General features: G+C 35.0%; 1 protein-coding gene across 7 annotated transcripts in view; it reads right to left on the bottom strand.

The window, feature by feature from the left end:
* CEP135 (centrosomal protein 135) overlaps window positions 1–15,324 on the bottom strand; it is a 35,094-nt gene that overhangs the window by 17,255 nt on the left and 2,515 nt on the right. For 4 of the 7 annotated variants that reach the window (XM_018926327.3, XM_030239280.2, XM_030239281.2 and 1 more), the window contains 13 exons: window positions 13,323–13,918; window positions 12,077–12,241; window positions 10,920–11,110; window positions 10,229–10,396; window positions 8,698–8,839; window positions 8,203–8,287; window positions 7,115–7,243; window positions 5,782–5,997; window positions 5,150–5,215; window positions 4,025–4,175; window positions 2,891–3,084; window positions 2,282–2,425; window positions 1,624–1,767 (listed from right to left, as the gene is read on the bottom strand). In XM_018926327.3, coding sequence (XP_018781872.1) covers window positions 1,624–1,767; window positions 2,282–2,425; window positions 2,891–3,084; window positions 4,025–4,175; window positions 5,150–5,215; window positions 5,782–5,997; window positions 7,115–7,243; window positions 8,203–8,287; window positions 8,698–8,839; window positions 10,229–10,396; window positions 10,920–11,110; window positions 12,077–12,189 — 1,743 coding nt within the window. In that variant the 5' untranslated portion in view covers window positions 12,190–12,241; window positions 13,323–13,918. The remainder of the gene's footprint in view (window positions 1–1,623; window positions 1,768–2,281; window positions 2,426–2,890; window positions 3,085–4,024; window positions 4,176–5,149; window positions 5,216–5,781; window positions 5,998–7,114; window positions 7,244–8,202; window positions 8,288–8,697; window positions 8,840–10,228; window positions 10,397–10,919; window positions 11,111–12,076; window positions 12,242–13,322; window positions 13,919–15,324) is intronic. The other 3 variants (XM_050973843.1, XM_050973842.1, XM_030239282.2) reach the window with 3 other exon arrangements.

Genomic DNA, 15,324 nt, shown 5'->3' on the forward strand with positions numbered 1-15,324 from the left:
ATCATACAATTACTATTGACATATGTTGTCCTGGGATAAGTCCATAAAAATGATTTTCAAAAAGTTTTAAATCATTATATTAATGACCAATACAGAGGGCAGGGAAACAAATCCCTGAAATCATAGGCTGTTGACTACAAGAGTGTCTGGTATAAATGTGTCTAATGCACATTAATACCAGACATCACATGGTCACAGAACCATAGAATCATTTAAGTTGGAAAAGACCTCTAAAACATTAAGTCCATCTATTAACCCAGCACTGCCCCATTCAACACTAAACCACATCCCTGTGTGCCATATCCACATGCTTTTTGAACATTTGCAGGGTTGGTGATTCCAGCACATTCCTGGGCTGCCAATCAAGGTCATCGTAACAGGAAAACCACTGCATTAACAAACATTTTTTTAAAGGTCAAAAATACTGAAACTTGGATTGAATTTATGTTTCATGGCTCAGTTATGTGCCATTTAAAATATACTATGCTAAAAAATGGAACAGTAACTGAAGATCAGCAAAAATTAAAAAGCCCATATAATCCCCAATTTGTAGGATAAGAACCATATGTGACTGTGACAGTGTGCTCCACCCTACTCCCCTCCTTTTTTTTGGTTAAGCACTAGTAGCCCTCCTGATAGCTGCATCCAGCTTAAGGAGGACCGTGGGATGAGAGCTAACAGCACATAGCTAAGGGCTGTAAGTCTTGCTTGGCAGCAGCTGAGGGCTAGTTGAGCATGTGGCCACTGAAATACTGCTGGTATGCAAATAGAAGTCAATCATCCTAGTCCATGAATAGAGCATGGCCCACGGCCCATTGAGCTCTCCTGCATGGTAGCAGGCTGCACATCAGCATCTCCTTTTGAGCTGGGAAGCTTCTGAAGGATACTTGTTAAGGCAGAGAGAATCCTTATTGCATCTCATACTCAGCTAATGAGTTGGGAATGAGAGCACTGAAATGTTGAAATGTTAGCTAAGTGATATAAAGGATGATTGCTATAATCCTTTAGACACAAACTACTGACCAAGTATGGATCCAGCCACTCCTCTGAGGAGTCTGGAAGGCAAGAAGACCCTTCTGAACCTCATGCCTCAACGGAAAGGTCCCTCTGACAGTTTGGCCTCTATGCAGCAAACACTCAAATGTACCTACCATCAAATCTTGTTAAACCACCATAGCATTTACGATGGAATTTTTGAAACTCACTGCCTTAAGTGAATAAAATACATTGCTGCTTCTCTCTTGTGAGTGAAGTGCATGATTTCTTCCACCACAATGACACCTAAACATCTTCAAAATAGTGCATATGCAAGAAGTATTCTGTGGCTGGGCCTCCATATCTAGGTCTCCCACACAAGGTGATGACAGATTTGCCCTTAAATACTTTAAAGCATGTTCCTCTACCCCTGCTTGGGACTGTGTTTACAGGAAAACTTGCTAATTCATAACAATAATAATAATAGATATTTTATAATAATATAAATTCATTGAGCTCTCAAGTGAGTTTGAAATCCAAAGTTATTGAAAAGGGGAACTGATAGACAGCCAAACACAAACACAACATCATTGTATAAGCCTTCTCTATATGCCGCCTCAATGTAAGCAATGAAGCTATAAAGCTCACCTTTAATTTTTCTCCAAGACTTTCTTTTTCTGCCATTAGTATTCTAAAGTCAGTCAGTGCAATGTCTCTTTCTTCTTCTATGTGACTTTGAGAAACAAAACTGTGTTTTGCTTCTCTTCTCATCCTGTTCAATTCACTCTGAGACTTTAAAAGATTATAGTTTGTTAGCATACATGAACTGCAATACAGTGTACACACTAACAAAATGCTGTAATTACATAAGTCCCATTAGAATCTTATTTTTCCCTAGATAACTAAAACGTATTCCCTGAATCACTCAGTGGCATGACAACTTACCTTGTCAAAATAATTATCATTCTTTTCCTTTACTGGCCCGAGTACAGCCTAACTTCATTGTTCTCTTATTAGTTAACTACTCCTTTCTTGCTCCTTTGCTGTATCTTTACACAACCTTCTCATGCATTCTACTGATTTTTTTCCCGATGTTTATCATTTACAAATGCCAGTACAATAACTTTTAATAGCTTTCAAGGTAATAAACTAACTAGAATACATAATTTATTAACAAGTAATAAAAATAGATATGTATTTTATTAGCCTTGGTTGTGTTCGATTAGGTTTTTCATTTTAAATAATCAACAGTACAAGAAGTGTTAACTGGGTTTTTCAATGTTAACTATAAACAATTTCTTCTTACCTGCTCATAAAGAACTTTTAATCTGTCTCTTTCTGAAGTCAATAATTTGACATTGGACTGAATTTCTATCATGTGTTTTTCAAATCTGTCTAACACGGACCGCAGCTCATCTCTTTCTCTGGTGATTGATTTAAGCTCTTCACTCTGAAAAGTGGTCAATAAATTTATGTTAAAATTTGCTAATTAAAACATCTGAAAAATTAATACCAGAAAAGAACTCTTCCTATTAGCAGTACATAAAAAATAAATTCAAAATAATTTTAATCACAAGAAAAAGCCTGGCACTGGTAGTGTAAATCTAAGCAACAAGAACCAGCTGTTAAAAAGAAAAAGCAAAGATGCTAGCAATAAGATCTCAGCCTTTTTCTAATTATTATCTAGTTCTATTTATTTCAAGAATCTGATCAATAAGTAATCAGTGTTACTGTAAAATGTGACAAGGAAAGAAAAAGGCAAGTTCATTGGAGTTTCTCTCAGTTGATTTTTCGCATTAAGAATGTAATTTAGAAAACTACTACAGTCATTTAATGCCACTGATTTTGAAAATATATTTGATGGCTTCTTAATTGTTTCTACAGTATTTTTTTCACTTGACAGCAAGAACCTTACCCTCTCTGCACTCCTGCGGCTTGGGCTAGGCTTCAGTTTAACCATTTTCTGAAGATAGTCTAATTCTCGCTTATAGTAGTCTCTGTCATCTTCTAAGGTCTTTACAAATGCATCCAGACGAGATGGAGATTTGTCTCCTAGGGCAATACCAAAGTCCAATCTCATTCTTTCAATTTCTAGGACAAGTTCTCGTTCTGGAAGGAAAAAAAAAGAAGAAAGTAAAACAACTCCATGGTGAAGTCATGAATTTCCTCAAAGACATTTAGGATGGATTAATTTGCACCAACCATCCAGGCAGCAATCCTGATGAACAGGATGCAAGAGTTCTAAAGGCTAAAGAAGGCTAAACACAAATGAGTAGCATAAGATCATCAGAGGCCTCACAGCACCTTGAGCTCTGTTGACATAGGGATGTGATTATTCCCCTTTATTTAGCACCCACGAGATTGCACTTAAAATGCTGTTTTGTTTGCCCCTTCTACAACAAGAAAGATGCAGATAAATTAAATCCAAGGCAAGCCCTGCAAGCTGGTCAGGGAGCAGAATGCTTGCTATGGGGAATAGCTGAGGGAAGAGGGTTTATTCAGCCTGGAGAAATGCTGGAGAGCCAAGGGCAGACTGACAGTACCACAAGGGACTTACAGATAATGTGGACCCAGTTTCTTCACAGGTACATAGTAGGTAAATAAGGAACAGCAGCAATTAATTGCTACAAGCAATTACAAACAACTGCAATATGGGGAACAATATTTTTCTTGACAACTGAAGAACATTAGAGATAGTGTGGAATCTTCATCCCTGGAGGTTTTCAAAACCTAGATGGATAAATCTCTCAAGAAATGGAGTCTAAAGAGTTTTGGAAATTACTTTGTATGAAACTGCCACAGAATTAGGATAAGGATGTCCTGTGGGATCACACTAAAAAGCTCAACTTTCAGTTCTCACATGCAGAATGAAAATATCTTTCTATGACAGGAGTTTTCACTTCAACTATGACTGGAGACCTATGGTCCTCTTTTAATTTATATAGATTAAAAGTCTTTTAGTACTATTAACTGTATGTTTACTAGGTAGGTATTCTATTTCAAAAATTACAGAAAGGTAGTTTCCAAGAATCTGTGTTTGATGATTTACCTTTTCTTTCTAAATTCTCTGTTTTTTCCGTCAGCCTTTGCTTCTCTTGTTGAAGCTGGTTTAACAACAGCTCAAGATGCCCTTTTTCATCTGTTTTCCCAAAGAGTTCTTCATTCAGTCTCTCATTCTCCTTATGACATGAGCACAACTCCTGAAGTAACAAGTATTATTATAAAAATTAGAAGTGCCAATAGAGACATTTGGGGGGAAAAAAATGTAACTTTTTGATAAACTTTTAATATACAAGACTATTTACTTCTGGTTGACCTGAGTGTTTTATGCTTTAATATTTGTTGCAGGCCATCATTGTATTTCTTTTATTAAGTCTAAGTAAGCATTACTTTTTACATGGTTTGCAAGCAGTAACAAGAAAAGAAAACCAACCAGTAGGATAGTGGGACAACATGGGAAAAAATTTAACGACTAAAGCAAGAAATAATTTTAAGTGCATTTGGTAACAGTGTTGGTGCTAAAGTGCATTACAATACAGCATCTCAGTCAATGCAACTCTGAAGCCAATCAAATGCTATTTGGCACACCTTTCCTATAATGTGATGTCCTGAAAATTAAGTATTTTTGTACTTGCAAGTTCCTTAGATAGACTGAAACAAAATACTGTACTCAGCTAATACACAAGTTGCCATATATGCTAGAAAGAGTTTGGTCTTCAAAGAATTGATAATAGTGATGTTTTTCATCTGGGCCCTATGCTTTGTTTCTGAGTGAGCCAAGTATTGGATAATTTTTCAACTCCCAATTAAGAGACAAAGCAGTTTCAAAACAATGAAAATCCTCTAGGATGTTATAACTCATTTGTGGTAAAAAATTATTATGTCACCAGGAAATTTTGAATTCAGATAGCAGAAATAAGGGAATGTACAATAAGGACATAGTCAACCATACTGTTTACAGAGATTTCTTTCAGTTTATTTTTTCAACAATATGATGTAACTTCTCTAGCTCTTTCATTTATTCATTAGTAATTTTTACATCAAAAGTTCATGGTACTAAAGAAGTTTTCCTGCTAATTGTTAAATTGATTTCTTTTATAATAAATGAAACAATTATGTGGATGACAGCATAATAAAAAGGGTACAAACAAGAACTGAAAATATTTTTACTTACCGATTTAAGCCTTGTTATTGTTTCTTGTAGATCCTGTATTTCACTGACTTTTCTTTCAATTTCTTTCTATCAACCAAAATTAACCTATATGTTAAGAGTTACATATTCAAAATGACAAAAATCCCTTTGTTACAAAAAAAATAAGGAAGCAGACTATTTTGGTAAGAAATGAAGTATAGTTAGTTCCTGGTAATAAAGTAGTAAAGCTCCTATGAAGTGAAAGCACAAAAAAATTGTGGTATAAACACCCACACTCGTTTGGAGCACAATAATTAAATGAATAACTGCATGACTCCTCACAGGAAAAAACCCTCCAAATATATGTACTGCTGTTGCAAATATGCATTACTTAGCAATAGCATTAAGTACCTCAGCATTTTATTTCCTACTAAGCTAATAAAAGAGACAGATTGTCCCTTAACTAAAATCATCTCAACCTAATACTGTAAAGATACAAAATAGTTGTGATTAATCCATTTTAAGTGAGAAATTCTATGAAATGTTAAGAAAACTGGAAAAAAAAATTCTTTTAATCTCCCTTTCACAAGCCAATAAGCCTTTCATTGCAATTAGAAAATATAAAACCAAGTAAAATGAGCAGGTCCTTCACTCTGTAACACATTAGTGATTACCTTTGCTTCTCCTATTTCCTTATCTGCGGTCTCAAGCACTATTTCTTTGTGTCTTTCCAACTGCTGTGCCAAGTGATCTATTTCATCCAGTTCTTGACACAGTTCTTGATTTTTATTGCTTAAATCCACTACCTCACTAGTCACATTTTGTTTAGTGTCCAAGAGATCTTGAATGTGATTTTCAAGTTCTTTGTTTTTTTTCTGAAGGTAATCAACCTGAAAGACATTTTTCATTAAAATATTGATATGCATTCTTAAGTTAGGTTGCAAAAGTTCCTCCCAATCTTCTGAAATACAGTATCTCTATATGCAAAGTAAAAAAGTGGTATCATGTTAAAAATGACAAGATTTTCTATTTTTAGAACTTAATGCTTATCAACCTGAAAAAGAAACAATGTTATGAGCTCTCTCATAGTCATGAATACCATTATCTAAAGACAACCATACATTTCTTGTCAAATAAAAGTGGTATATTGGGACCAAGCCTGAGCAAATAGTCTTGATGGGGCAAAACCAGCTTCAAGCAGCTCTGGGCTCACTCCCTGTACAATCAATTTGTATTCATCATGATTTACTAATTCAGGATCACTGAGCACAGCTGTCCTGTTTCCAACTCATAGTTCATTCCATATTTTTGCAGCAGTGAACCTAAGCTAATAAACTCTTCAATGTGCATCATGCACAATCAGTACACAAAACATCTAACTTATGTGAGAAAACCTGAGAATTGATGGTACATATCCAGAGATGGGCTTTATGTGATTTGTACTCTAGCCCAGCTTTAAATTCTCATTCAGAGACCACTACTGAATGCATGCTAATACAGTAAACACAAACACCTTTATCCTAAGCTTATCCTTTCCTCATAAGTTTGTGCTGGAGTAAAAGTGGGGACCATTTGAAATCCATGAGGAAGATTCCCCGCTCTCTCATGAGAATATCTACAGTGTTACCTTTTAACATAATTAAATATACCATTGCTATTTTCTAAAGCATAAATGGCATGTATGCAATAACTTTCTAACTAAATAAAAGGATTTTCAAACTTGCTGAAAACAGTGTGTCATACAAAAATTTGCTGAATACTTTCAGATTAACATACTATTTAAAGATGTGAGTTCATTGAATTCTTTACCAAAACCTTTCTGACAGACTTTCATACCAGGAAATGAAATTTCCTTAGTCAAGAAACACTGCCACCAAAAAAAGAAAGGCAAGTTCCATCTATTGATTTTATATCTATAGAGGTGGTTTGAAGAGCTAGAGGTTTTGTGGGTTTTTTAAGATCACGATATTTTTAGGTTTGACTAAACAACTGTAATAAATGCATTACCTGTATATTCAAGTGGGAAATAAGCTTCTCATTACTTTTAGTTCTTGATTCCAGAGACAGAACCTCATGAGAACGCCCACCATCCAATGCCAGCATTAAGCGCTCGATTTCTTTGTCTCTTATCTCAACCTTTGAGGGACAAAAAAAAATGCTCCAATATCCTTACACACCATTAATAGATCCTTCATTTAAATAAGCACACACATAACATTTGGTAAAAGGTACACAACTAAAAATGCAATTTCTATCCTGTTTTTTTTTTTTGTTGTTGTTGGTTTTTATATTTTTGGTTCTTCTGAAAAAATTGAATCTTTGAAAGCAAAATAAATTAATCAAACATAATTTGTAAGGAAAAACTGAAACAGTTCCTACTAGATTATATTCTTCGATTTTAATTTGAAGTGAAGTTAACAAATGCTACAACTTAACTCAGACTAGCACTTAAAGTTAGGGAAAAAACTTCTAAGTAAGCTAACCCAGTGACTATTCCAGTCACTGGAAAAAATGAAATATTGGAAGAGGAAAAACCAAGATGTGAGGAAAAAAGAAAGATGACTGTGTCCATCAATCCCTAGAGTTTGAAAGACATAACGTATGAACATTTAATGTAATTTGACTACTTAAAGATTGTACCTATCTTACTAATCCACTCTCATTAAAACATTAGAAAATCTGTTGTTCACAAAAATTTTAAAAATATAACCAGTCCAAGCAGTGAAAAAATTATCCTAAGATATGTAGATCAAATTGCTATTTTGGACAAGTTAACACGCACTAAAAAATGCAGATAAATTCTACTTCTGATTGTCAAGTTTAGCTTATTCAATGTAACTTCAAAAGTCAAAATTTATCAGCAAAACCACTGGGCAAGTATTTTGTCATTGCTGCTGTCTCCAAAGGCAGGGGAGGGAAACTGCTTGACATCAGCAAGCTAGACTTATTAGATTTCATAAGCCCTACAATGCATTCCCCAGAAGGTTTTTAAGACAACAAGGCCATTGCCGTGGCTATGACACCCAAATAATAACAATAATATTAACATTAATAATAAAACAACAATACCACTACTACTGATGATAGAAACATACCTGTTTGCTGTAATTTTTCATTCCACTCTCAGATGTCTCCAGTTTTTCCTGTAGCTCTGTTACTTCTGACTGCAGTTCTTGGATTCTGAAATATAGCAGTATATTTTTTATGTGAATTCATGAAAGAACTGCATGCACACAATTCAATACTGCCATTTTCTCATTGCTTCTGAACCCAAATATTTCACAGAGAAATAGTTCTGCTCATGCAAAATATTAATGCAGAAGCTGTTGTTTGAGATGCTGTAGCAGGTTGACTGTGTCTGACTGTCAGTCCCCCCCACAGAAGGTCACTTCCTTTCCTCACAGGATAGGGGAGAAAAGAAGAAAAAGAGCACAGGTCAAGATAAATACAGGGAGATCATCTACCAACTACTGCCACCAGTGAGAGGCTCCAGTGGGAGAAGATTAATTCAACTTATCAATCAAAGGGAGTAGGACAGTGAGAATCAAAGACACACCTACACTTCAAAGCTAATAAGTTCTCTGGCTCACCGATTATCAGCCACCTGGAGCAGGTCTGCAATGTAAGGGTCCTCTGGCTGAGGCACTGGGTAGGCACTGACAGCTGAGGGGGGCACGAGCTGGTCTATCTGCATGCGCTGCCGCCTGAAGGGAATGCTTTTCCTCCTGCCACCTAAAAGCCCAAACCAGACACACAATACTTGGAGTTAAAGCAAGGGAGTCATCGTCTTTAACACAAAATTAATTTCCTTATTTATTCCACTGCTTCTGAATGGGCATGTTTCATCATTTTAATCCTTCTGCAATAAACTGATAAAAATTCACATATTCTAAACAACACCATTCTTGCAGGTTAGTACCAGTTTTGCCAAAGTTCACTATTATAATAAGGAAACACATAAAGCTTTTATAAGTAATTTCCCCCAGTGTTTAAGATCCCCAATACTCTATAGCTGAAATTTGTCGAAGCTGTTAGTGATTCAGCTTACTAAAACAGCTAAATCAAGACATCACAAAAGGCATTTGGTTTTCACATCTGAGAACTATTTTATGACTGAACTAACCTTTGCATTGTTAGGTAATATTTTTATTCCTTCTACTCTGTGTTCATTACAGTGCATATCATATCCTATTGCTTAGCAAGCAGAGTATGCTATTAGCTTGAATGATAACATATTTAGAAAAAAGCAAAACATAGTATTTTTTCCAGATAGAACATTTCCCCTTCATCATATGGTTAAATAAGAACAGGCAATATTGGATAATGCAGTATAGAAAAATCCTAGAAGACTGGTGACCAAGGGGCAAGTATGCAGAAGGATAGACAAAAGCCTAACACATCATCTTTGAAGCAAAGGATATGAAGTACAAAAAGGTATGCAAAAATAAAGAGGAAACTTAATTTTTCCTAGCTATCTGTTGATTTTCCTCAAATGCCAAAAATGCATATATAATTCAATGACTTGGAAAAAAAGAGAGTCTCAAAATTTCAGAAAATAATTCTATATTCTTTAGCTTCAAAAAAATTAAGAAAAAGGAAACCCTGGAGAAAGACATTAACCTGAAAGTAACATCTAGAACATTTTAAGTTATCAAAAGACCCTTTAAATATTTTAAGTTCATAGAGGATTGGAATACTTGTAGACATACTTTGCATCTTGCTATGTTTAGATCTTGGTTCCAAAAATCTGAATTTGTCACTTCAATTTACACTGTCAAAATTATCCAAGTGACAAACAATATGCCTCTTAATTAGTTGAAGCAATAATATTGCTGCAACTAATAGCTGTTGATTACAAGTGCTTTCTAGTCACATTTTAAATTAAAAGTCTTCAGCTGAATCCAAGTTTGCATTCAAATTTGTCCCTAACACAAGTGATGACCTAATGAAACTTCAGACAGAGAAATGACAGAATTCAGAGCCCAAAGGTTCAAAGGGTGATGTAACTCTACTGGATATTTTACTACAGTAACTTCTCTTACAAGAGGAAAAGATATTATGTTCTGAAGATAAAAAAAAGCCCAGAAAAATGTTGAAATATCTGTGATTATTTACACGCACCAGGTGTTTGCACCACTGCTTGCAGATTCTTCTCCTGAAGCTGCTGAATTTTTTCAGTTTTGGCTTTGGTCTCTTTTTCCAGCACTTTAATTTTATGTATATACTGGTTATTCAAAAATTTCAAGTCAGTTGTTTCGTGTTCAACCCTCCTTAAGCAAGCTTTCAAATCTTCAAGGGAGAGAAAAGCAATATTATCTCTTTCATTCACTATTATTTTTCCAAGTAGCACCAAAATAAGCAGAAAGAAAATCCAATATTCTTTTTCTGTAGCATAAAATTATCAAATACACACACATATGGCATACTTTTACAAACAAACACACAAAAATATATATTTATAAATGGTTTACAAATAACACCCACTGTGGAACAAAGGCCCATTTAACAGCAGTATTTAATTTTCAGTTAAAATACACCATTTCAAGGTACAAAAGTATACTACACAAAAGTATATTAAGACTTCTAACATTGCCATATTTTATTGAAACAAAAATCTGCAGAACTTCCAAAGTTTTCTGACTGCAAAAGAAATGTCTGAGCACGAACCTTAATTCATTAAAGGCACTAAATTCCATGACCACTCACACTCACTTAAAAGCACAGATAAAAGAATCTGCAGATGAAGGATTTAGCCACGATTTTATTTTGGCATGGAAGGATTAAAATAATAAAATCTTCACTTGTATATTACCTTTAACATGCCGATCAGACTTCTCTTTCAGTTTTAAGATTTCTAAATGTAGATCATTATTTTCCCTGGTAAGTCTAGCATTCTCTGTTTTATAAGGTTCCAAAACAGTATCATAATTGCTGCACTCTTTCTCAGTTTTTCCAGCAGAAAACTTTGCTTTACGCAAGCTCTCAGTTGTATGAACTAAGTCACTAGGATAAAGGAGCATCAGATGTGTTAGCAATGTTATCAGCCTGCACACTGCCGATCCAAATGTTTATTATGACCTGAGAAACAAAACCCTTTTCCCAAGAGGGGGAACAAATGAGTTCAAACAAAGGCAACAAAACATCAATGTCATGTAAGAAAAACTGAAAGATAGGAACCATCTGTTAAAAAAAAAAGGATAATTAGGAAAGAACAGGACAAAGAAGAAAGAAATCAAAATATTACAGAGCATATCAGGAGTTTACATCTGATAAGTATCAAAGCTAGTGATGGAGAGAGTAAATCTATCTGTAGACACATGAATGAGACTTAATGTTGAAAACAGATGACTCTGTATTTGCCTACCTATGTTCTTCCATCTGTATTACATACTAGAGAGCAAAGGAACCAGAAAATGGTCAAATGTAAGTGGATTACTATGGAAATTACTGTGTTCTTAATAATATCAAAGCTAAAAATTGTCAGATTAATAAAAAGGAAATCTGAAAAATTTTGCCTTTTTTTCTGTTATGTGTCTTGTAAAAAACGGGCAGTGACAACAAATTTAAAATTCTCTAAATGAAGCCATAATAAATGGAGATGTGAATGTTTTATTTTAAGTCACAGGACAGGCAATAGGGATTATTTTTTATACAACCAGTTACGAGAGTGTGTCCTTTTAAGCATACATCGATAGTGAATATTCTTGACTCTCTTATGAGGTTAGAAAAGTTGAATCTTCCTATGCCATAAATCCTTAGAAACAATTCTGCTGAATTAAATTAAGTCTTAAGATGTTCCCATAATTTAAGCAAACCCATTTGACTTCATCAGACACTGGAACCTTATGTTAGTTCTAAAATAACACTGCTAGAAAATAATGCTCATATTAATCCTTCTTTCTTACATGTCAAAAATCAAACAATACCCACTACATGATTACTATTTTTAAATGAATCCCCTCTGAATACCTGAAAAGCTTTTCCACCAAAGGCAAACTGTCCACCCCCAGTGGGTGCCGATAGCCCAGTTGATTCAGACGTTTCCTGAGATTAACAAACCTTCTCTCTGCATTTGTACTCATTGTAAACACACCTCCAAAGCTGCTCTTGTCACACTCAACAAAAACAGGACACCTGCAAAAGATTGTTGGTTACAGCATCTGTCCTTTAGAGAAGGAAAAATATAGGATAAAATAATGGAAAAAAACTTTTTTATTCTATAGGAAATACAGTGCATAAGCATGTCCTTAAAATTTAAGTAAATTAAAACAGGATCACTGCAACTGAAAAGTTTTAAAAATATTCCTTTAAAAATAAGTATTGGCCTTGGCAGATTTTTTTGAATCATGGTCATCACTGTATCTTACACAGTACAAACTGACAGATTACTCTGAAAAACTCACTTTTTTCTTTCATATATAAATCTTGCTTTCAAAGTTTACAAGCCAGTACTTAACATAACTTATGCCAACCATTTCTCAAATTGCATAAAATATGTAAAATGGTAAAGACAGATTAACTTTCAACATCTACATTCTATGATAGAAAATAGGAATGATAAAAAATACTGACGTACTGCAGTCATACTTGCATCATTTTCTGGAAAACACAGTTTAAGGAACAGAGAGCTGGGATTTTCTCAATTGACTGATTAGTTATCTTTTTATTACTAAGCAGATCTAAAGGGGACTGGATCAGCATTACTGTGTCTGAATCCAAATGATAATTTCGATTTTCCCAAGTACATCTGAGGGCAGAAGAACTTTTACATCATTATGTCCTTCTGAATTTAGACATAGAATGAGAAGACAAATCAAATACTAAAGCTTATGTTTCTTAATCTGTAAAAACATCTGTTAAATGGTTAGAAATATTTTTGAAAAGTAGATATTTCTGTAAAACATCTTCCCTCACATTTCTTCAGAAGTTTCAGTATTGACCTCTCAGCTGCAAAGACCTGAGCAGCCAAACTACCAATTCAAGGTGGTGGTGTTTGCATCTCATATAAAAGGAACAGAACACAGAGATGACCCAAACTATCATCACAATCCTACAGATTTTAAAAAGATATTAAATGAATACATGCAGGTTTGGAAAATGAGTTCTACTAAAGTGCATGAATAATAAATGTGCATGTTTCTCTCATATCTAACGCTGGAAAGTTAAGATTTCATCTCATTTTATTAAAAAGCTACATAGAAGTCTAGCAACGGACCTGTGGTTGCTGGGTACTGCTCTGTAGATAAGAATCACCAGCCTTACAAGCACAGCATCTGCTCTGGGCACTACCAAAAATACTTGCTTGAAGAGGTTTGGGTCGTTGGGACATTAACTAAGCAATGGCATTGCCAACAATCCCTCACATACTGTGCTGGTGTGGCTGAAGGAGGCGGCGGTGCACTTTGGTTCCACCAGTGTACTCAGTGGAAGTCAATGTCCTGATGTGTAGGGAATGCTCTTCATACTCCTCTGAAAGCCAGACTAAAGTAACAAGTTCTTGGTATTTCTACATTAAAGTTGAAGATTCTGTGTTGAAATCAGGAAAAGTGTGATTGTGTTACTGTCTCTAGATTGAGACTCAGGAATACATTTTATATTGATACAGAAGAAAACTGGTAACTCCTGAGCTCATCTTCTTAAGAAGACTTGTATTAGTTAAAAAGATTAAATTACCTCAAAATAGTTCAAATCAGATTTGTTTAAAAGCTTGTATTTTAGAAAGAGCAAAGATTTTTTTACTAACTGAAATGAGAAAGTTTTACAGAAGAAATATCAAGAACAAATCCCTGTCACAGCTTGTACAGGAAGTACCTGCAAAGAAAAATAAATGGACATATGTTAGCATTTCAGTTACTGTAGCTAGGAAGTACATATATAATCACACTAAATCCCTGCAATAGGAATTTAAGATATAATAACCTAAACATAATCCAATATTGGGAAGTACTGACAAATTGCTGGTTGAATCACTCTCTTTCCTAAAAACTGAAATTTTTTATTTAACTCATTATTACCACTGGAATCAACCCAGAAAGGGTATTATCTTATATTCCCTAGAGTCACATCTGATCCACAATAAGACCAGGAAATGAATAGCTGTAGTATAGGTCCAAAAGGCATCCTAGAATGAGTATAAGAATTGGGGTTGTTATTTCAGAGACCTTAACATATATATTAAAGTCTTCAAAGACAAAAATTGTCATACACCCTTTCTGGAAAGAAATTATTTGTCAGTAATTCCAGACCTCTGCCATTACAGACTACCACAACTTAAATCTTAATTAATCCTAAACTTAATCAATCACTATTCTTACCATGACATGAAAAGGTATCTAGTAACTTCTACATGAGGAAAATTTGTTTTTTCTGCAAATATAAAGTCAATATATGACATGCACTGATTCAGTTGAATCCAAGACCTGTCTGACACAATGTCCTGTGTCTCTTGACAGTTGCAACAGCAAGAGCATAAAAACCTAAAAAACACGAGTCAAATCTCACTCCTACATACATTTTTTTCATACAAGCCTATAATGCAGGGCCTTGAAGGGCTTCAAGTTGGACTGAAATAATTATAATAGTACCTGATAGACCTTTCTCTGAGCAGCCACCGAGATACCTGGCTGCAGCCTTTACCATTCATATTGATTCCTAACTTATCATTTGCCTTTTTGATTGCTCTAAAGCATCAATTAGATGCAATCACTGTGACACATCTCACTGAGTGGTTACTACCACTTCAGAGACCACATCATGTATCACTTTGCCTTTACTAGCACTGCTCCTTAACTCTGGCATCATTACTCAGTCCAGTGAAATCCTTCTGACATCCTTGGACTGCACTTAATGTCCACATAATGAGCAAATTTTGTCCCCTGCTGTTTAACCCACTCTTTCACATTACTGATCAGTGTTTGTCATAGCTTAAGCCCAGCCTGCAACCAAGCACCACACAGCTGGCTTGCTTACTTCCCCTACTCCCACAGGAGTGGAGAGGAGAATCAGGGGAAAAAAGGACAAAACTTGTGGATTGCCATAGGAACAGTTTAATACTCGAAACAAAATATAATAATAATAATAATAATCAGCAGCAGCAGGAGCAGCATTGAGAGACTGATAAAACCAAGAGATGCACAATAAAATTATGCAATTGCTCACCACTTGCTGACTGATGCCCAGCCTGTCCCCGAACCACAATCAGCCCCACTCTGGATAAC

This window comes from Serinus canaria, chromosome 4 (genome assembly GCF_022539315.1).
Source record: "Serinus canaria isolate serCan28SL12 chromosome 4, serCan2020, whole genome shotgun sequence".
NCBI lineage: Eukaryota > Metazoa > Chordata > Aves > Passeriformes > Fringillidae > Serinus > Serinus canaria.